Below are 22,357 nucleotides of genomic sequence, written 5' to 3'. Positions count from 1 at the left end.
GAAAAAATCCATTCGTATGTTCCAAGTTGAATTTAAATTATTCCAACTTCATTATTACAACATTAGAAGTAGTTGTTTCCGGTGGAATGGCCGATTCAAGTAATTTGCTTGATGTCATGTGGAAGTGGTTTCTGCCAAGACTAGTAATATCCTTCGATAAAGTAAGTTTCTAGGAAGACAATACCTAACAGTGGTAACTTTTAACCATCCAGATAAAAGAATATGAAAAGCTTGAGAATGAGGAAGATCGCCTTTGTAGAAGTCGACAGATTTATGATACTTACATCATGAAGGAGCTGCTGTCTTGTTCACATGTAAGTATCTTTTTGTTTTATTACTTTAATATGGGTAAATATGAGACAGCCTTCAAACATTTCCAGAATGAAAGTTAAAGTAGGAGGAAGAGGTTTAAAAATTACATGATATTCATCCAGGATGGAACCCATTTCTTCTGTTTTTGTCATTTGTTTCCTGGTAATACCGATCCAGTATCTGTTGTTCCATATGCTCTTGGTATGTTTCCAAAAGTGGATACTTTCACTGCAAACATTGATAAAATGGCTAATGCAGATCAACGGAAGAAGCAGCCAACCTCAATTCTAGACTTTCTAAAGGAAATTAAGCTTTATTGTTTTTCATTTAGCTCTCCTTTAACAGTTAGGCTAATCATATATTGATCAATAAAAATCTTAAATGCTTTCTTTGAATTAATAAGGAGGATTGTAATTATTGTGTTAATGTAGTTCATTAATAGTTGAATGATGGTTGAAACCATTTTTTTTCCTTGTATTTATAAATCAGAGAAACAGTCTAATTCAGTCATTAGGATAAACTGGGTTCCTAGGAAATTATTCCACCAGGAGTGAGTGGAATAATTAATAATGAAAATTTACCATGTAATCTCTCTACATGAAGACTGTTTTCCAAAGGAGTATCCTAAGAGCCCTGGGCTGCTGTGTCCAATGCAGTAGCCACTAGCCACATGTGGGTATTTAAATTGTTTAAATTAATTAAAACGAAATGGAATTAAAAGTTTAATTCCTCATGAGCCACATTTCAAGCGCTCAATACCCACATGTGGCTGGTGGCTCCTGCGTCAGCCCAGGTTCACCACATTTCCAGCATTGCAGAGAGCCTGACTGGACAGCAGTGGTCATGACAATGATATATGTCCGTGCTTCTGTGTTTATTGTGTTGTCTACAGTGCTTACTGAACTTCTGAGCTAGAGTTAATCGTAATGCTCTGCCTTGCTACCTTGCTGGGGAATGGCTGAACCTTGGTAAATGCCAGGTGTTCACTGTGAATGCCTCTGTAAACGTAGTTTTCGTATAGGTCAACAATTTAGAGGGTTTTTAGCAGTGTGATATGCTTTTTAAGCTCTTCTTCTTGTGCATTGCTGCAGACGTAATTTGAAGTTTTGGGGGAGGACAGAGTGTGTAATTTTTGTCCGAGTGAGTTTCATTGTTTTAGAACCAATTCCTCTCCCCTGTGGTTACAGCAAGATTTTCCTTAACCTAGAGTCTTTTCAACACTGTGATTTAGCTTTGCAGTCCTGACATTTAATTCTTAGGTATATTTTCATGCATTCACTTTCTCTCATATAATAGAAATTTTGCATTTTTAGGACCCCAGTATCAGCCAGTTGAGGGATGATGCATTTAATAAGGCGATAATACGATTCCTTACAGCTTTTTTTAGTCGAAGTCATCTTGATCTCCTGTGGAATTAGGTATGTCAGTTGGATGCCCCTGTTGCACAGCATCCTTCTCGACATGGTATCTAAGAACTCTGGAAGCTCAGAGGAGCAGTCGTCTGTTTGACTTGCCCGCAGACAACCAACAGATTTTTTAAAGAATGCGTGTTGATGGAATCCCTGTAGGTTACTGCTTAGTAATTTTTGTGTTAAATTTTATGTTTGATATTGTAAAACATACAGAGGTTTGCTCTGTTTTATATTTGTGGCAAAAACATTGTTTTCTTGATTTTTAAAAGCCATTCTCAAAGCAAGCTGTAGAACACGTGCAAAGTCATCTATCCAAGAAACAAGTGACATCAACTCTTTTTCAGGTAAGATTAAAGTGCTTTCCCAATAAATGTTTCTAATTTGCTTAACAATTGGATTGGGGCCATTCTTTGCATCTGTGAAAGTGCTGGGGGAGTTGACATATGAGGCTGTATTTCTTACGTGGAGGTGTATCTGGAAGAACTGAAGTTTAATGTTGTCTGTCTTCTCATTGAAATGTGTGCTGTTCTGCTGACATTCTTCGTGAAGGCTTTCCTGAAAAACGCCACTGGAGCGTTTCTATAAATCAATCAAGACAAGACATTGGAGGAAAAAGCCTTTTCCTGTTTGACATCCCAGGCACCTGTGAAGAGCGGGGACTTGACAAGATTTCCTTTCTAGTGGTACAGGTGTTGACCCCCACGGTGTTTATCCCCCAGATGAAATAGATCCATTTTCAAGAATCAAGAGGGAATGTTTGAACGGCCTTGGTGTCGTGACTGAGGAACCGGACTTTGCCCTGGCTCCTCGTATCTTGAACACAACACAGTCATGCAGATTTAAATGACAAGCCTCAGAAAACTTGATCCACAACTGATGGGCCGATGTATTTGCTGATCTTCAGATGTAATGGTTTCTCCTCCCCAAAGCCTTTTCTCTCATCCTGTGGGTTTTCTATAGAGGTGGCAGCTTGCAAGGACACGGTCAAATTTTCAAGTGGATAATGTACTTTTCATGTTTCTGTGAGTCACAAGAAATATGAAAGAATGCCATTCATTAATGTCATGATTTTCATAAATGAAAATAATTTATCCATTTCCTGGATTATTCAGTAATTTACAGAGAAGTTAAGTTGATTTTTACCTAGGTGCCTTATGATAGGTTTTATTTACATACAAAATGAATCTGATTATTTTATAGAGAAAATCTTGATTTGGCTCCGAGAACATTTGGGTACAGTAACAGACCGCGTGCTGCCTTTCTGCCAAAATAATTAGATGGACTTTTCTTAAAATGTAACACCCTTTATAGTCTAGTTGGTTATAAGCTTGGCTCTGAAATTAAGTGCCCTGGATTTTGAGACCCTGGGCAAGCTACCATACCTCTCCTCCCTTCAGTTTTTCCCATCTGTGAAGCAGAAGTGAGAACGGGCTCTCCCGCAAACGGGGGTCTTGAGGATTCAGTGCATGTGAGTTGCTTTGCACTAGGCCTGTCTGTTGCCATGCTCCATAAATGTCAGCTCTTACCAAACACTGTACATTCAAAAAGTGCAACGTGAACATCTGCCGTTTGTTGCCTTCATGATATTTTCATGTCAGAACTTCAGTTGTCTGACTTTGACGCTGTTCAGAGACAGTCTTGTAGTCAATTACATCTAACGTTGCTAAATTATACCTCACAGTACGTGGATTTTACAACTCTGATGCTAGCTTCTCCTGCAGCATAAATAACATTTAAAAAGATAGTTCCAGATGAGATACAAAGACCACCAAAATTCTCTCTGTGCCTTCAAGGAACAGTCATTTAGGAGCTTCTCCAGTATCTTTCAAAACCACTCACTTTACTGATTTGTTCATAAGAAAATAATTAAATAACTTTCTGGTAAAATAGATACAGAATGGCTGGTATTCTTATTTCAAAGGTGAAGGAAGTAGTCCCTATTAAGTTGATTTAAATAAGAAGGTGTATTAGTGCAATTCAGTGTGACATGTACCATCAGAACATAGTGATCAAAGTATAGATAGAAGTTACATGTTTGGATGTCCTGTTTATAGAGGGACGGTAACCATAAAGTTAGTTGATATTCTTTGAGTTGGAATTTCTTTTTTTCCCCTTTCTGAGTTACAATTGACAAATAAAAATTGTATATGATTGTAGGTGTACAATGTGATGTTTTGATATACGTATTCGTTGTGAAGTGATTGTCATAATCAAACTAATTAACATATCCATCACCTCACCTAGTTACATTTGTGTGTGTGTGTTTGTGTGTATGTGTGGGGGTGAGAACACTTACGATCAACTCTGTTAGCAAATTTCAAGTGTACAATACAGTATTATTAACTGTAGTCCCCATGCTGTACATTAGCTCTCCAGAACTTATTTATCCTGCATAACTGAAACTTTGTACCCTTTGACCACCATCTCCCCATTTCCCCCACTTCCCAGCCCTTGGAAACCACCATTCTACTCTGCTTTTATGAGTTAGACTCTTTTTAGATTCCACATGTGGACGAGATCATACCATATTTTGTCTTTCTGTGTCTGGCTTATTTCACTTACCATAATGTTCTCCAGATTCACCCATGGTGTCACAAATGGCAGGATTTCCTTCTTTTTAAAGACTGAATACTATACCATTGTGTGTTTTTATATATATGTATGTATCCATACCACATTTTCTTTATCCATTCATCCATTGATAGACACTTAGTTTGTTTCTGTATCTTTACTGTTGTGAATAATGCCACGGTGAACATGAGCATGCAGATACCTCTTCAAGATACTGATTTCATTTCCTTTGGATATATACCAGAAGGGGGGTTGCTGGATAATATGGTAGTTCTGTTTTTAATTTTTTGAGGAATCCTTATACTGTTTTCCATAATGGCTGCACCAATTTACATTCCCACCAACAGTGCACAAGGGCTCCCTTTACATCCTTACCAACAACTTACCTCTTGACTTCCTGATAATAGCCATCCTAACAGATGTGAGGTGATATCTCATTGTGGCTTTGATTTGCATTTCCTTGATAATTAGTGTTGTTGAGCACCTTTTCATATGCCTGTTGGCCATTTGTCTGTCTTTCGAAAAATGTCTATTCAGGTCCTCAGCCCCCTTTTGAATGGGGTTATTTGGTTTTTGGCTATTGAGTCAAGTTCCTCGTATATTTTGAATATTAACCCCTTATCAGATATATGGTTTGCAAATACCTTCTTTCATTCTACAGGTTGCCTTTTCACTCTGGTAATTGTTTCCTTTGCTCTGCAGAAGCTTTTTAGTTTGATGCAATCCCACTTGTCTGTTTTTGCTTTTGTTGCCTGAATTTTTGATGTCACATCCAAAAAATCATCACCCAGGCAAATGTCAAGACGTTCTTTCCCTGTGTTTTCTTCTAGTGGTTGTACACTTTCAGGTCTTATATTTAAGTCCTTAATTCATCTTGAGTTGATTTTCGTATATGTATGAGATAAGGGTCCATCTCATTCTCCATTTATTGGAGAGACTATCCTTTCCGCATCGTGTGCTTGACACCCTTGTCAAAGGTTAGTTGACCATAAGTGTGTGGATTTATTTCTGGACTCTCTATTCTGTTCCATTGGTCCATAAGGTCTGTTTTTATGTCAGTACGATACTATTTTGATGACTGTAGGTTTATCATACATTTAGACATCAGGAAGTGTGATGCCTGAGTTGAAATTTCTTATCGAGGAGAAGAAGGTAGTAAGAAAAAAATGCTCTGAAAGTAAATACAGAATACTTTTTATTCTTTTTGTTTGCAAAATTAACTTTAGAAATAAATAATTGCACAGGTACATTTGGTGGCAAGAGTCGGGAGGGGTCCTGGCTTACATTTGGGTTCCTAGAACATGCCAGGCCCTGTGCTTGGCTCTCAGCATTCTTAATCTTACTAAATTCTCACAGCGGCCTTGAAAATTAGATGTGACTCTCCCATTTTACAGATTAAGGGAACTGAGAATCAGGTGAGGTTGTTTGCTCATGACCCCACTGTTGAACTCTCGCTTTTGCACTGCTTACCCGACACATTTTGTAGTTCTCTGTGTTGAGAGTGGCAGTGTAGTATATCATATCCAGTCTTAAGAATCTCTGGTGAACTTTTATTTTATCAGCAAAAGTACAGGCTGTTTTATAAAATATGAAAAAATATTAACGTAACAGTTTTTGTAAATAGAAAATCTGTGATATACAAATTTAGGCTTTTCGTATGTCTTCCAACACTTGATCTCTTTTGTCTTTTGAACCTCTTGAGACTTGTGGCCCTTGGTCTTTAGCATCTAGAAGAGTTCGCGAAGATTGCTATTGTGTGTCATCATAGAAACACAGGACTTCAGAGCTGGAAAGGGCTTCAGAGAGGGAGTTCAGCTTCCCCTGTTACTAAGGAGGGAACAAAGTTCACCTGGTTTTAGTGACCAGTTCCGGTGTCCCGCCCAGGACAGCAGTAGCCCTGCCAGGGGGTGGAGGTGGCTTAGCCCCGCGGCAGGAAGTGAGGCTCCCAGGCGAGCTGCAGTGGTCTCACTGCCTGTGTTGGTGACTGTGGCTTCTGCAGACTTCCTAGTTTGATCACTTGCCTTGGACGGTTCCTGATCTGGTCCTTCTTTTTTGCACATTTTCAGGATGATCTACGAAGACACAGAAAACATTAAATTTGCATCATTCAGTGAGTGTAGGGTATGAAGATATTTCCCAAAACTATCTAAGTGGTTCCAGGCTGAGCTGTGAAATGTTGGCATTTGATATTTTTATAGTTCTTGATTTGAAGTCCATCCCATGGAAAATAAGTTTATGCAGTTTATTTGGTAATGCGTAAAGTGGCATGATATTGAAGTAGATTGTTCTCCACAGGGAAAGGGCACTGCACGTGTGAGCAAGGAGCCCTTGCCTTAATCCCTGCTTAGCCGTGAACTTGCTCAAAGACCTTGGGAATAGCTGATTAAAAAAAAATTTACTCCATGGGTCCCTTGGCTTTTCGTCTTTAAAAGTCAATATTAATGCTGATCATTTATGATAATCATAATTAATAGCAATTATATAATTAATAGTAATTTATAGGATGCACTGCGTAACTTACAAGGCTCAGTACGCAATGAAAACCTGGGGGCCCTTGTTCAGAAATTATTAATTTCAGGATGACAACAGCAGGGCACCAAACCGAGCCCTGGGCTCTTCTGTGGGGCTGCATGGGTCACATGCCCATGAAGCTAATTCCAGCCATTTAAGATGTGTCTGTGACTTGCCAGGAGCCGTGCTAGGCAGGAGGGATGCAGTGGCGCACAGGACAGACCTGTCCTTGCCTTCATGGAACGTGCCATCGAGTGGTGTAGGTTACTACAAGTAAATAATCGTGACCATGAGTACACTGGTGAAAACTGGACAAGGCTGCGAAGGGCGAGTACAAGGTGCTGTGGGAGCACGTAATTTGGAGGCTCACCTCGTCTGAGTCTCATCCTTTTCTGTTTTTCACTTTATTATGTTCTTACTGATGCAGTGTGGAATTTCTTTTCCGTCCTTTCCAGCCATACATAGAAGAAATTTGTGAAAGTCTTCGAGGCAGCATTTTTCAAAAATTCATGGAAAGGTATGAAACTTTATGTATAAAATCTTTTTTTTTAATAGAGATATATTTGGCATGTAACATTATCTTAGTTATATATCATTGTATTTATACTGATAAGATCTTGTACTGTGTAGGTGTACCTCATTTTACCCAATAAGTGCTGTCCTTAAAATGTGTTAATTTATTCATTCAACGAGCATTTACTGACCATGTGCTACGTGCCAGGCTTTGCATTAGATTGTTTCCTCTGTACTTTATAATTTAGGATTTGTATATCTTAACAGCCCGTTGACCTTTAGTTCTTTAGCTTCCAAATGGTCCAAAATTTAAATAGACTAAGGAACCTCACAATTAAAAGTATTTTATTGGGACACCTTTGCTAATGCAAGCACGAGTCTATGTCTAATTCATTTGTTTATATGTTGAAATCATATCCCTCAAAGTGAGACAGGCCTTCTCTTGATTCTTTACGTAGTAGAATTTAAGTATTGGCAAATGTCTGTAGTCATATATATCATTAGTGTACCCGATAAATACGTCCCTCTGGGTTACTCAAGCTATAGGGTATGTCTGTCCTATAAAATTCTGAAAATTTTCGGTAACGCCTATAAAAGTGTTCACATGCTTCTCAGGCACCTAAGAGTCAATCCTTCAGTATTTTGAGTGTGCCTCTGTGATGATGCACCTTTGGAATTGGACTTTCTAACACTGAATCTGCGTTCACACTGACTGTACTCTTCTCCATAAACTCGGCTGATTTCTAGACAGCTGTCGTGTGACCGTGCCTCATCGACGGAGCAGCCTGCAGCTGTTCAGTAGTTGCCCTTTAAGAGCAAATACTTCAGTGCAGTTGTGTTTTTTTCTCCACATGTTCATAGAACTAAAATAATTAAAATAAAATTTAAAAAGTTGTGTCATGATTCTACCAGAGTTCAAGAGATGATTTTATCTTGGAGTAGAGTCAATACTTCAGGAAATGAATCTGCATACAAATGATTACGTTTTTCTGAGTAGGAGCAGAGGCTTTGCCAGAAAGCCGTGGAATCAAACTGAGGGGATAGGATGCTGGCCCAGGGGTGAGACTCAACCAAGTCCTGGGCCGTCTCCACTGCTGTTGGTTCTAAAATCTGACTTTTCCCAAACTCCTGGGTCAACCTCACTGTTATATGATCCTTGGTGGAGAGGGGAGAAATGGGGATGGTGATTAAAATCGGGGAAGAAGTCTTGTTAACTCCATTGTGTAACCACCAGGTAAACCTGCACGGTCATTTTCCCCCACTGAGTTAACCATTCACTGTGTTTTTTTTTTTTTTAGTTTTATTGAAGTACAGTTGATTTACAATGTTAATTTCTGCTGTACAGCAAAGTGATTCAATTATATATGTATATATGTACACACACACATTCATTTTCATATTCTTTTCCATTATGGTTTATCCCAAGATATTGAATATAGTTCCCTGTGCTATATAGTAGGACCTTGTTATTTATCAATTCTCTATGTAAAAGTTTACATCTGTTAAACCCAGACTCCTAATCCATCCCTCTCCCAGCCTCCTCCCCCTAACCATTCACTCTTATCACCACAGGAAATACAAGTGAAGCTCTTTGCATTTTAGGCAAGCATGCACATTGGATTTTCTGAAACTGTTACCATTTTATATAAATGAATTATTTTTAAAGTCACTTCATTTATATATATATATATATATATATATATTTGGTTCTTTTTATGTTAATACATTATCAAATTAACAGTAAAAGAATCCATTGTCAGGCCAAGAGTTCAGAGTTTGGGTTTTTTTGTTGTTAATTAATTAATTTATTATTTATTTTTGCCTGCGTTGGGTTTTCGTTGCTGTGCGTGGGCTTTCATTAGTTGCGGTGAGCGGGGGCTACTCTTCATTGTGGTGCATGGGCTTCTCATTGTGGTGGCTTCTTGTTGCGGAGCGCGGGCTCTAGGCACGTGGGCTTCAGTAGTTGTGGCACGTGGGCTTCAGTAGTTGTGGCACGTGGGCTCAGTAGTTGTGGCTCGCGGGCTCTAGAGCGCAGCCTCAGTAACTGTGGCGCACGGGCTTAGTTGCTCCATGGCATGTGGGGTCGTCCCAGACCAGGGCTCGAACCCATGTCCCCTGCATTGGCAGGCGGATTCTTAACCACTGTGCTACCAGGGAAGTCCAGAGTTTGGGTTTTGAAAAGCACAGGCACTCCATAAATAGACCCTTGTAGACTTCAGCATCGTCAGGACTGGCCGTGTTCTCTGAGGGCCTCACGGTTCAGGCGATTTTTCTTGGTGGCCACACTGCAGTTTCACAGTAGAGAAGTAAAGAGGAAGTCTTCATGTAGAGAACAGGCTTATGGTTGCCAAGGGGGAGGCAGGGTGGGGCAGGGGTTGGACTGGGAGTTTGGGGTTAGCAGATGCAAACTAGTATATAGAGAATGGATAAACAACAAGGTCCTACTGTATAGCAGGAAACTAGATAAACCATAATGAATAATGAACTAGATAAACCATAATGAATATATAATGAATATATATCACATGTATCCTGTGGTAAACCATAATGAAAAAGAATATATATGTGTATAACTGAATCACTTTGCTGTTCAGAAATTAACACGTTGTAAATCAATTATACTTCAATTAAATTAAAAAAAAAAAAAAGAGGATGTCTTTAGCAGTGCTGAGCCTGCCTCTCCACCTTCTCCTGAGGCCCAGCAGGGACACGGGGTTAAGTTCCCAGTGGGGCTGAATCCCGGAGTGAGGCTTTCCCTCTTCTGGATGAGGCTGGTGAGCCTCGCTTCAGCAGTGAACATCAGATTGCTCAGTAATCTAAAGCCCACGTCAGGGGTTAGAGCTAAAAACACTCGTTCTGCTCACCCTCGCCGCGCCCCAGTCGTCTTTGTATCTTTCACCCCTGCTCTTCCCTCCGAGGCGGTGGTTAAGTCACCTGCAAGGGCTCTGGCTCTGAAGCCCTGTGCTGCCCAGGCTCTGCCCTATTCTCAGCCCCGGTTCCTCCTCCCCACCCAGAAGTGCCCATTCTAGTGACTAGATATTGCCTAGGAATGGAGCTCAAGGAACCCCGTGGGCACACGACAGCCAGGACACCCAGCAGCCATCTGTACTTCCTAAAGAAGAACTTGCTGTCGTATTTCATGGGCAAAATATCTGTGCTTATATTTTGATGGAGTGTGTGTCCTTTTGGCGCAGGGTATGGGTTGGGAGTTGATTCTCCTCGACTCTTCTCTTGGCCAGCAGGGCCACTTCTCTCTCCCTGGTTGTTTACCCTCCCCAGCTAGTTTGCAAGTTCATAAAATGTGACAGATCGCACCCCCCACCCCCACCTCCGTTGCCATCTCTGAACTCCAGAATCCGTAAGAAGGCAGGGTATGAGCTAGCCTCACACACCAAGTGATTTCAAAGCCATGGATTCATTCACCCCAGTGTGGTTTCACCTTTTGCACTCACCATGCTTTGAAAAAAAAACTCCTTGAAATAACTCTCAGAAACTCAAAATTTATTTTACTGGCCTCATAGAGATGTTAGGAGGATCAGTGAAACACTCTTTAAAAGTCACTTCAGAGTCACTGAAAAAAGATGCTATGTAATTACAAGAGTTCTTCTGCTTTGAATTCTTAATTTGATTATTAGCCTCAGAAATATTTTTAAAAGATCCTTAGAAGGCATATTAGATGAAACCCCCAGGGACCTGGGATATTTGGATGCCTTAAGGCATCGTATTATAGTGCTGATAGTACCTGTAACTTGCACTTCATAAGAACTCCCTCCCTCTCTTCCTGCCTTTCTCTCTCCTTCCCTTTCTTCCTTTTTTAATTCATTCATTCCTTCATAGAACCCTGAATACCGTTCCTATGTAAGGAATCATGCCAGGGGCTAGATGAAGTCCAACAATCACCAGAAATGTTCTTTGCTTTTAAGGAATATTCAATCCAGAATGCATTTCTTCTGAAAAAAAAATTAAAAGCAAACATTTTATAGATATGTTGCTCATTAATAAAAAATAATCCCAATCATGCCTTTATTAATGGGATAGATACGTTTCTTGCTTCATGGATGAAAAAAACACTCCTCCAGCAGTTGAGTAAACTGGGCGCTTACCAATGCAGTATGACTTCCATCTTGCGATTCTCGTCTAAGGGTTTCTCTCCTGCACTGTTTGCATCTTTGTGAGGCAGACATTGGTTTGGGTTCAAATCCGGCTCCACCCATTCTCTCTCTGTGTGACCTTGGGCAAGCTCAGGTGGTCTTGGCTGTAAGTTGGGGCATCATGACGGTACCTGATCACGGAGTCGTTGAAGGAGTAGATGAACAGGGCCTGGGACATGATAAGCACTATTTAGGTATTATATTTGCTACCCCTCTAATTATTTGTAAACAGCCATTATTTTGTCATCGAGAGCTGCACTGTCCAGTATGGTAGCCACTGACCACGTGTAGCTGTGGAACTCTTGAAATATGATTAGTCTGAATTAAGATGGGCAAACACCCACCAGATTTCAAAGACTTCATAGAAAAGCAAGAATGTAGACTATCTCATTAAAATTGTATATTGATTTGATTTTGTGTTGCAATGATAATTTTTTGATATATTGGTTTAAATAAAATATATTATTAAAATTAGATTACGTACGCAGCTTCTGTTACCCGTCTACTGGACAGTGCTGACTCAGATAAAGATGTTACCACAGCATAACGACAATTAAAGGAGAAGCACAAAGTCTTCGATTTGAATCATAAAATAAGGCCTTAAATACCAGGTGAATCCTCCGTGAGAAAATGTTTAGGAAAACTTACTCCGTTTGAGAAGCAGCACAAGCAGTACAATTCTAGTTTCTCAGTTAACTCGATATTTAACTTTTCAGTAATTCCTTACGTTCTTTTTCAGTGACAAGTTCACTCGATTTTGTCAGTGGAAAAACGTGGAATTAAATATCCATGTGAGTATCATCTCTGCCTTTCTTTTTTTAAATAAAAATTTCCCCTGGCTCAGCTTCGTGAGAAAATAGTTTATTCGGCAGCGTACTCCCCAGGGTAACACTCTGCCCAAACAGATGTCGTGCTTATGGCTTTAGGCATGAAAACTCCATCCTCCTATACCCAATTGTAAACACTTTGAATTTTAATTCTCTTTTCTCATATTCATGTAAGAATGTGTTTATTTATTTAAGAATGGTTATTTTAAGCGGTAATTGACCTTTTAACAGAACTAGTTGTAAAAATACAAGTCTTCTGCATAATGTAATTCCCATATGCCCGTGCCTTATGCCATCTTGGTAAAGTTCCTTTTTTTATTCTTAGGCGCAATGATGTAATAAACAAGATGACATCTTTTACTAGACCACGGTTTCATCTTTTTTGTTATTTTGAGAATGATAAAAGCAGTCCTCAAAGACAGGCTACTTTCTGACATTAACCCCTTAGCATTGTATCTTCTGTTAGCTTCTCACTGTCAGTAATTCTAGGGCACGTTCTTTACTTCGCTTTTAGAGTGTGCATTTCTCTTCCCCTTTCCTTCGTGCTCTCCCTTCACATAGGTTTGCCATTGAGAAAAAGAAATAACTGGATTTTTTTTTTTTAGTTTTTTACTTGAGCAGTACTATTGGAAGAAGTGGGGTCTTTTCTTCTTTTTTTTTTTTAAATTAATTAATTTATTTATTTATTTATTTTTGGCTGTGTTGGGTCTTTGTTTCTGTGCGAGGGCTTTCTCCAGTTGCGGCAAGCGGGGGCCACTGTCCATCGCGGTGCGCGGGCCTCTCACTATCGCGGCCTCTCCCGTTGCGGAGCACAGGCTCCAGACGCGCAGGCTCAGTAGTTGTGGCTCATGGGCTTAGTTGCTCCACGGCATGTGGGATCTTCCCAGACCAGGGCTCGAACCCATGTCCCCTGCATTGGCAGGCAGATTCCCAACACTGCGCCACCAGGAAAGCCCCTTCTTCTTTTAAACCTCCCCTCTCCACCCCATTTCCTGGCAGGATTGAGAAGCAAGAGGCAGTGACACATTTTTAAAAATAATCCCTTATTGGGACTTCCCTGGCGGTCCAGCGGTTAGGACTCCATGCTTCCACTGCAGGGAGCACGGGTTCGATCCCTGGTCTGTTGCTGTGGCATGCCGCAGCACGGCCAAAAAAAAAATCCCTTACATCTGCTGTGGATCTTCCTTGTGCTTGAGTTCCTTTAGCAGACGTGGTATCCTCATGTCTTCACGTCCTCATGTCCTCTGAGCACCAAACATGAAGCTAGTGGGCCAGATGCCCCTCCCTGGCTGCAGACATGATATTTGAAGGGTTGTCTGGGGAAACCCTTCAAGCATCTGACCCTTCATTTGCCAGGATACATAAACTAGTAGGCATTTGCTGTTATCTGATGGCCTCTTACCACGAACATAGGACTATCTATCTGCCTTTGTACTGTCTAATGCCATGAAAACTGCTTAGGAAGCAGGGCATTGCTGGGATGATACTGACAAAGTGCTTATGAATAAAGCCTCTTCATAGAGTTACTCACACTCGGTCTGGCTTCATGCTCACACGCCCAGCATGAGTCCTCTCTACTCGCTGACGTTATTGATAAAACACTCACACGGCCAGCATCTGTTGGGCTTTCTGATCATATGGCCCACGCTTAGGAAAACATAGATGGCCTTGACGTGGGCCTATTTTTCTACCATTACGTTCCTGGCCTTGCTGAACTGTTCCCAACTTTAGACTTCAGAGTAGCTGATGTGGCTTAGTGTTTTGAGTGGAAATTTCACATTCACTTGTCTTCAAAGCGTACATCGTCCAATATAAGATTTATGAGATCGGAAAACCAATCTAACTCAGCTACCACTGTGTCATCTTCCCATCTGTGTCATTGCCTCCGTGGTGTGCATTCTGTGCAGTTTGCATAGAAGGTGGTTCTAGAATGTCCTGCCACCTTGTGCTTCTCACCTCTCAGTTTGAGGGACCAGTCACGGAAAGGGCAGGTGTATCTGAATCGCTATTTTAATAACTGTATATGTTTTACATGAAAACAACAGCATAATTTTTATGCAGTTTTACGTTTCCATGTCGCATTTTGAATTCACAGTTGACCATGAATGATTTCAGCGTACATAGGATTATTGGACGAGGAGGATTCGGTGAAGTATATGGTTGCAGGAAAGCAGACACTGGAAAAATGTAAGCTTTCTAGGCTCGTATATTTTGCTGGGAATATTAAGAGAATTTTATGCTCGCATCAAAAGGAAACCCCTGTGTAGATTTATGGAAGCCCGTGATCTCACTCCTGCAGTAATTTGCCTCAGAAGGAAATAGGCTGTATTTTGTAAAGCATAGCAAACGAGATGATCTGGAACTGCTGCCTCTTAGGGCTAAATGGGAAGGTAACCAGAAGCCGTGTATCGGGAGCCTGCAGTGGTTCAGGCCGTGGGTGAAGAGCCAGGAATCCAGAGGTGGCCAAGAAGGGGTGTTATGTGTGGCCTCCCAGTCCGATCAGACTGCAAAGAATTGTCTGCTTTGCAGGGGAGAGACATTCTCTTCTGACCCACCTGTGATTTAGCATGTGCAGTTTGGGGTGATAGAAAAAATACCTTCCAGTTCTGTGCTGCACGGTGGGCTTTCTGATCCTAAATGATGCACTTTACTTGTCGTCCGTTACCTTTCACTAAATTTTAGTTTTACTTCATCGTAACTGCTTGTCGAGGTGTTGAGGATGCCCAGTCTGTCACGTGTTGTTGTCAGAAGTAAATAATATCCATTTGTCTCTTCACACACATTTACGATTTCACCCGACTCTCGGAAACCGCCAGGGCCTGGTAAATAGTCTTCTATTTTATAGGTTAAGGGTAGACGCTCCTCAGGAGTCACACAGCTAGGAAGTGGCCAAGCTCAGCTCCCATGAATCCTCGAGCACGTCCTTTGCAGCCTCCCGGCTGCCAGTGACAGTGACCTGCCACCTGCCCTTGGGGGCGGGGGGCCCTCAGCTTGCTTACTCTGAGGGGCTCAAGACCTGTGGGGGCCACCTTCTCTGTGGTCTGCAATCCAAAGGTCTTATTAAACATCATCACAGCAGGGTGGTGATAGAAGTCGTATGAGGCATTTTGAAAATTCTTTATCATAAAAAGTATTTCAAGAACGTGTCACTTCATGTGTGCTCTGTTGGGCTTTGATCCCATAATTAAGCCAATATTTGATCCCATAATTAAGCCAATCAATGTCTCGCAAATGGATTTGTCATACAGAACTCCTGGAAGAGTGGATAAAAATATCAAATTTGAACATCTATCTCTGTTTTGCTGTAGCTCATAACATTATAAGTTGTAAGTAAGTTAGGAATAAGTGGATTTTGTGTGTCCTACCACAGCCAGACAACTGGTATACCTGAGTGTCGTGAAATAGTGTATCAGTGGGAGTTTAGTCATGCATGCAGAATTCTCAAGTCCCCAAAACCCTTGTAAAAATTTCCTTTCAGCTTTCCCTTGTCCTGCTGAAAAAGCATCTGCTTCCTTTTTTTTTTTTTTTTTTTTTGGCGGTACGCGGGCCTCTCACTGTCGCGGCCTCTCCCGTTGCGGAGCACAGGCTCCAGACGCGCAGGCTCAGCGGCCATGGCTCACAGGCCCAGCTGCCCCGCGGCATGTGGGATCTTCCCGGACCGGGGCACGAACCCGTGTCCCCTGCATCGGCAGGCGGACTCTCAACCACTGCGCCACCAGGGAAGCCCAGCATCTGCTTTCTTTAACCTGTGATTACAGAGTGTGCTGAGTAACATGTCTGTATTTCCTTAATGTGAGTTTGTTCCAAATCTTCAAAAATCTTAAGCTGTCAGCGGTTTCTTCTCAACTAACTTGAATATAAATTGAATGTAAAAATCTTACTGATTCTTTTTATTATTTGAAATATGATAACTTAAGTATAGATTTAAAACAAATCAGTAAAGTGCCACTTTAGGACACGGAGTTTTGGACGCACACTTTCCCTTCCCATTTGGTCAGTCATCAACAGTTTAGAGTCTTACACTCTACGAGCTTATTAAATCTTGACCAGTGCTGAATTCACAATTCCTAAATGCTAAATATGACACGTACAGCACCTCCACAAAACACACACACACACACACACACACACACACACACACACGGTGGTACTAGGCAGCGGCAATACATACAAAATTTATTTCCCTGAATTTTATATCCATCTACTTTATGCTCTTATTTAACTGAAACATCAATTCATATAATAATAGAAATATCTTGATTATTGCTTGATTTTTTAAAATAGCCTTTTTATTTTACAGTTATTTTAGGTTTACAGAAAAAGTGCAGAAATAGTACAGGATGTACTACCCATGTACCCCATGCCCAGTATCCTCATCTTACTTAGTGTGGGACACTCGTCACAATGAACGAACAAATATGTTATTGACTGAAGTCTCCACTTGATTCAGATTTCCTTAGTTTCTTAGAAGCATTTTGCTTCTTTAAAACACTTAGCACCTCTTTAGAAACTTCCCCCGGTGTGATGCGTATCATTTAATCCGTTTAGATGTATTCTCAGTGCAGATTTTTCAATAATATTTATGTTTCTAGGTATGCGATGAAATGCTTGGATAAGAAGAGGATCAAGATGAAACAAGGAGAAACCTTAGCCTTAAATGAAAGGATCATGTTGTCCCTGGTGAGCACAGGAGTAAGTATTCAATTTTCAACACTCTTGGGTTGGTTTGTTTGTTTGTTTTTTGGTTTTTGTATCAGGACAATTTATTTAAAATTCAGGCATTTTTTTTTTTCTGGTGAATTAAGCGGCTAGCCAGTTCTTGGGGGGATTAGAATTTAGAGCAGGGAGCAGCAGCCTAAGTTAGTATAAAGAATAATTCAGGTATTACCTCTGTCTAATTTGGGAATTAGGAACGTACTAGCCACCATCGCTGTGCACACTGACAACTTGTCCCTTTAGTGAGTATTTATGACTTCCTTCTTTGTGGAATATGGTTGCAGAGATGGCAGAAAATAATCATATCAATGCCAAAAACAATATCACTTGAATATAGTTAAGAATTGGCTGTGTGACTGAGAAAGACTAACCCAGAGAAGAAAAAGTAAGAGAAATGTAGCTCCCGTCCTTCACAAACTGATAGAGAGGAAGTGACTGGGCTTAGTCAAACCCCAGTTGTCCCTTCAGGGTGCTCCCCAGGCCGGTTTCATTTGGAGGGAACCTTATCTTCTCAGCACTTGCTACTTTTACCTGCTGTGGACGCTGGCCTTTTCCATTTCCAGCACTACGTTTCTGCCTGTTCGATGTTTTATTTGCATGTCAGGCTGTCATTTTTAGCTCGGCATGTGTAAAAGCAAGCTTTTACGCTGTGTCATCTTGACTTGCAAAGCAGTGTCCCGTTCTGATTTCTTTTCCTGTTAGTAGTATCACCCAGGATCAAAACCTCGGCTTTTATTTACCTGTACAGATGTATATAAAGACACCCAGAAAAACCCACCATCCCAGGAACCTGGGCAGTGCCCACGTGTCCTGGCAAGTGAGACAAGGGGCCCCAGGGGAGGCGGGATGGTGCTTCCAACTATCATAGCTGGGTTCTAAATAAGGTCATCTTCACACAAAGGTTTTGAAAGACTCAGATCTTAATGGTGACTCAAAGAATTCCTTTCAGCTAGTTTAGCAAGGAACCTGAGACCCAGAGACATCATTTCTTTGCCCAGAGTCCCCAGACTCCCTGGACAGCCCCAGTGTTCTTTTCTCATCCCTTCGTAGGCTCCATGTTTTGTTGTTTGTCACCTGTATTCATTGTGTTGGTGTTTATATTATTCTAGCATTAGTTTTAAGTGGTTCTGGAAAGTCTGTTTGCTATCGAAGCCAATGAATATCATAATTTAGCTCAACTATAACAGATGAAAATGCCATTGCTATAAATAGTAATGTCTAATTATGTGCCTCTACCTGCCAACGTATGGACATTAAGCATTTCAAATAAGAGTTACCCTGTGTGCATGGCCAAGATTTTAACTGATTGGAATGGAATCTGAGTGGCCTGCACACTGTATTGGAATCAACGTGAATAGCATTGGCTTCTAGTATCTATTGAAATGTCTGTGTCTTCATTTCAGACACGGATGTGTGTTTACTGCAGATTTTAAGTGCTTTATTAAAATATTAATTTTTAATGAGTTATCTCAAAGCCTTGGATATTTATTCACAGGAAAGCCTATGGAAAAAAAATTTTGGTGTTGGAAAAATATACATACAATTTTAATTTTCATGTAGCATTTTTGTTTTACTCAGGTGAGGGAGAGTCGTTAAGTAGTTGTCGAGCTCCTCACTGGTCCACCCGTAAGGGAATAAATAAAAAATTGGGGGTATATTGAGCTACTGCTTTGAGCTAATTTAAAAGGCTTGTTTATATTTTTTATTCAAATATCAAAACTGCTTAGCATTTTAAACATGTATAAGTATATAATTTAAAGAATTGTAGTAAAGAATTGAAAGAATTGTAATAAAGTTGTTTGGAATTGTTTTTGCTAATGAAAGGCCACGGTTTATAGGATTTAAGTAATCTTTAGTTTAAAATTGCCTTCTTAGGGGATGCTTTAGATCGGCCTGTATCAGTATGATTTCCTAAGGTGTTGGCATGAAAATGAGCCAGAGTCACCCAGCAGAGTTTTCTATTTACTAGAAAGTTGTTTTTCTCTTTCACTCTCAAATTGAGGATTCCTACTTCTCATCCCCCAAAGAGATAGTAGGAAGTACTGTTCCCAGTTTTATTCTGTAACTTTCGGGTAGTAAAAAGGGAATCAAGGACATGTATGTCCATGACTGGGGGGAGCCGTCAGCACTTTCATTAATTAAGTAAAGTGTTGTTCCTGAGAAGCATTGCTCATTCATTCCTTGATCCATACTTGAGACCTAGATTGTGCCGGGCCCTCCGCTACGAGACGGGGGTCCTGAAACCCTAGTTTGGTCCTTGTTCTTATAGAGCTGCGTAGAGTGATGCAGACAGTCTCACAAATGCGTTGATCATTGGAACACGTGGCAAGAGGTAGGAAAGACAGGTCCACGGTGCTCAGAAGGCATTTAGCAGGGCGGAAGTATTGTCCACAAATGCTCCTCTGAAGTCAGAGGAGGTGCCGGGGCACGTGTGGGTCCCGAGCATGGAAGTTCTGGGGAGTCACAGAAGGTCGGCAGAGGTGGGGTCAGAAGTGACAGGGTAAGGACCACAAGATGAAGTTGTAAGGGAGAGAGGCAAGCAGAGGCCAGACCAGACCAGAAAGAGCTTTCTGGGCCAGTACTGAGGAGTTTTAAAAATCTTAAGAGCCGTTGGAAACAAAGTGTTTGAAGTAGGAAGAGAACATGAGAAGCCTTGCAAGTCTGAAAAGGTTCCTCTGACTGCAGTGTAGAGAAATGTTCTGAAGGATTACTTTGCGGTCTATTTTATCACCGTTTTAAGTTCCTGCAAAATGCAGTCTATTTTGCTCACTAGGTAGGAAATCAAAGAAGACAGTTCCTTGCTGAAGAGCTTTTATTTAAGTATCTACCTGTAAAAAACCCCGTAGTTCTTATTTACCTTGAATTTGTAATCAAGGCAGAACATCTTAACCACAATTATCTTTGAAACCGTACCAACACCATCATTAAACCGCTGCCTGTTTGTCCACTTGGGTCAGTGTTCAGTTCTTTGTGTCTCGGACCCCACCTGAGACTCAAGATGGTATCTGCTCAGGGCCTGAGAGATGAGGGATCATGGTCAGCAAATTCTGTAGAGGTAACCAAGTCAAATCCCTTTAGCAGAGCTTTTATTTCATGTTGCTATGGAAACTCTGCCTTCGTAAGTAGGGTAACGTAGGACAGCTCTGCCAAGAGTCCAGGGTCAGAGAGCTGGGGTTTGAATCTTGGCTGGCTACCAAATTCCTTTGTGACCTCAGGCAAGACATTTCCCTTTTAGTGGGTGGGGAGTTTAGTTTCCTTGTCTTTAAAATAAAGAAATCGGACCACGTGATTTTTTTTCTTTCTTTCTTAAGAGCCTTTTCTGCTCCGGTGGCCTATGATTCTGAATCTCCAATTCACGTCCCATCTTAATAACGTAGCATCTTAACTATACTTTGACCTTTTGCAGTGTTCTCAGGGCTGTCGTTAGAATGATCATACACCGTCATGTTCAGAAATACCCCCCTTCCCGGGCTCTATTTGTCCTCTGGGTGAAGTGAGTGGAGTTGCTCTCTCAAGCTGGGAAAGACCCGGGCTTTACTAAGTTCCTGGTCCACCCGCTTCTCTGCTCTAGAGATGAATTGTTCACCAGATCGGGAACCAGAGTATGTGGGGAACCCCATTAAGGAAGAAGCATGATATTTGGAGCAGAATGAGCCATCGCCAGCAGACTGTGGAAAGGTCTGGTGAAACACCGGTGGGATCGCAAGTAGGAGGGTCCCCACCCACCGAGAACCACATGGCTTTTAACAGATAAAGGGTAACACCCTTATTTTACCTATTTAACGCAAAATATATCTTAACATTAGTAAACACTAACACCTCTCAACAGACCTCTAAGGAAAACTAGGTAACCACAAAATGAATTTTGTCATTCATTCTGGAGTAACTTCCTCCAGAAGATTTGTGGAAATTGAGTTCAAGTTCATGAATCTTGAGCACATAGGAATGTGTTAAGACAGATTTATCTGTATGCCCTTAATCGACAGGTATGAACAATGTGAATTCTGTTTCAGATTATTCCATTAAAATTTGAATACTTTCTGTGGAATTTAATAATTCTTTGCTTCTGTTAAGAAAGTGGTTATAGATATTTCATGCCATTTGTTATCTGAATCAGTTGAATGGCAAGTGTACACTGTATATTTATCTCAGTGGACCTAGTTCTAGATCTAGTGGGGCACTGATGGATTCTCACCAGGGAACACGTGTGTGTATCCAGCACCCATGTCAAGAGATAAAAAGTTACCGGTGTTCCAGAAGTCTCCCTGTGTCCCTCCCAGCCACTCACCCCACGCCCAAGCTAACTACTACCCAGATGTCTAAAACCGTAATTTACCTTTGCCCGTGTTGAAACTTCATATAAATGTACTCTTTTTGTGTCTGGCTTCTCTCACTCAGTGTTGCTTGCGAGATGCATCTGAGTCGTTGCTCTTAGCAACAGCGCCTTCTGTAGCTAAATAGCAGGGGTCACCAGGCTATGTGTGTGGCCCAGGGACCAAATCTGGCTTGTGTTCACAGCCCATGAACTAAGAATGGTTTTTTCCTTTTTAAAGCATTGTAAAGAAAAGAAACAAAGAAGAATATGTGATAGAGACTGGATGAAGCCTGCAAAGCTTAAAATATTTACTGTCCAGCCCTTTGCAGAAAATGTTTGGTGGCCCCTGTTCTATAGTATTCCGTCATATAAATGTGCCACAATTCGTGTATCCATCCTCCTGTTGGTAGACATTGGGGTTATTTCCTGGTTTGGGGCTATTTTGAATAGTGCCATGAGGACCATTCTCATGTCCTTGGTGCACATGAATCCAGATTGCTGTTGGGTAAATACCCCGGGGTAGAAATGCTGGCTCATAGGCTTTGCAGGTAGTGATCAACTTTAGCAGATCCCACTGAACATCTTGTGAAAGTGGTAGTACCATTCTGCCTTCCCAGCGCCATACTGGAAGTTCCATTAACTCCATACCTTTGCAACACTTGGCATTGTCAGTCTATTTAACGTTAGCCATTCTCATGGGTTTTAGTGATGACACATTGTGATTTTCAATTTGCGTTTCTTTAGGGAAAACTGAGGCCTAGCATCTGTTTATAGGCTTGCGGGCCGTTTGATACTCTCTTGTGTGAAGTGCCTACATTATTATTTTTATTGTTGTTGTTGTTTCTCTTTTGCCATTTTTCTACTGGGTTGTTTGCTTTTTCTTTATTGATTGTTGAGAGTTCTTTATATATTCAAGATATATATGGATTGCAAATATCTTCTACCATTCTGTGACTCACCTTTTTACTCTCTTACTGGTGTCTTCTGAAGAACAGAAGTTCTTACTTTTATTTTAGTTTAGCTTACCAA

At 41.0% G+C, this 22,357-nt stretch overlaps 1 protein-coding gene across 1 annotated transcript in view; it reads left to right on the top strand.

Moving 5' to 3' along the window:
- Positions 1 to 22,357, top strand: part of GRK3 (G protein-coupled receptor kinase 3) — a 117,203-nt gene that overhangs the window by 64,992 nt on the left and 29,854 nt on the right. Inside the window, exons 4-9 of the mRNA XM_027124441.1 lie at positions 213 to 314; positions 1,994 to 2,068; positions 7,262 to 7,323; positions 12,210 to 12,261; positions 14,393 to 14,484; positions 16,890 to 16,989. Coding sequence (XP_026980242.1) covers positions 213 to 314; positions 1,994 to 2,068; positions 7,262 to 7,323; positions 12,210 to 12,261; positions 14,393 to 14,484; positions 16,890 to 16,989 — 483 coding nt within the window. The remainder of the gene's footprint in view (positions 1 to 212; positions 315 to 1,993; positions 2,069 to 7,261; positions 7,324 to 12,209; positions 12,262 to 14,392; positions 14,485 to 16,889; positions 16,990 to 22,357) is intronic.

Source organism: Aethalodelphis obliquidens, unplaced genomic scaffold (assembly GCF_003676395.1).
Source record: "Aethalodelphis obliquidens isolate GAN/ISIS:26980383/991018 unplaced genomic scaffold, ASM367639v1 scaffold28, whole genome shotgun sequence".
Lineage (NCBI taxonomy): Eukaryota > Metazoa > Chordata > Mammalia > Artiodactyla > Delphinidae > Aethalodelphis > Aethalodelphis obliquidens.
This window is presented reverse-complemented; position numbering and strand designations above follow the sequence as displayed.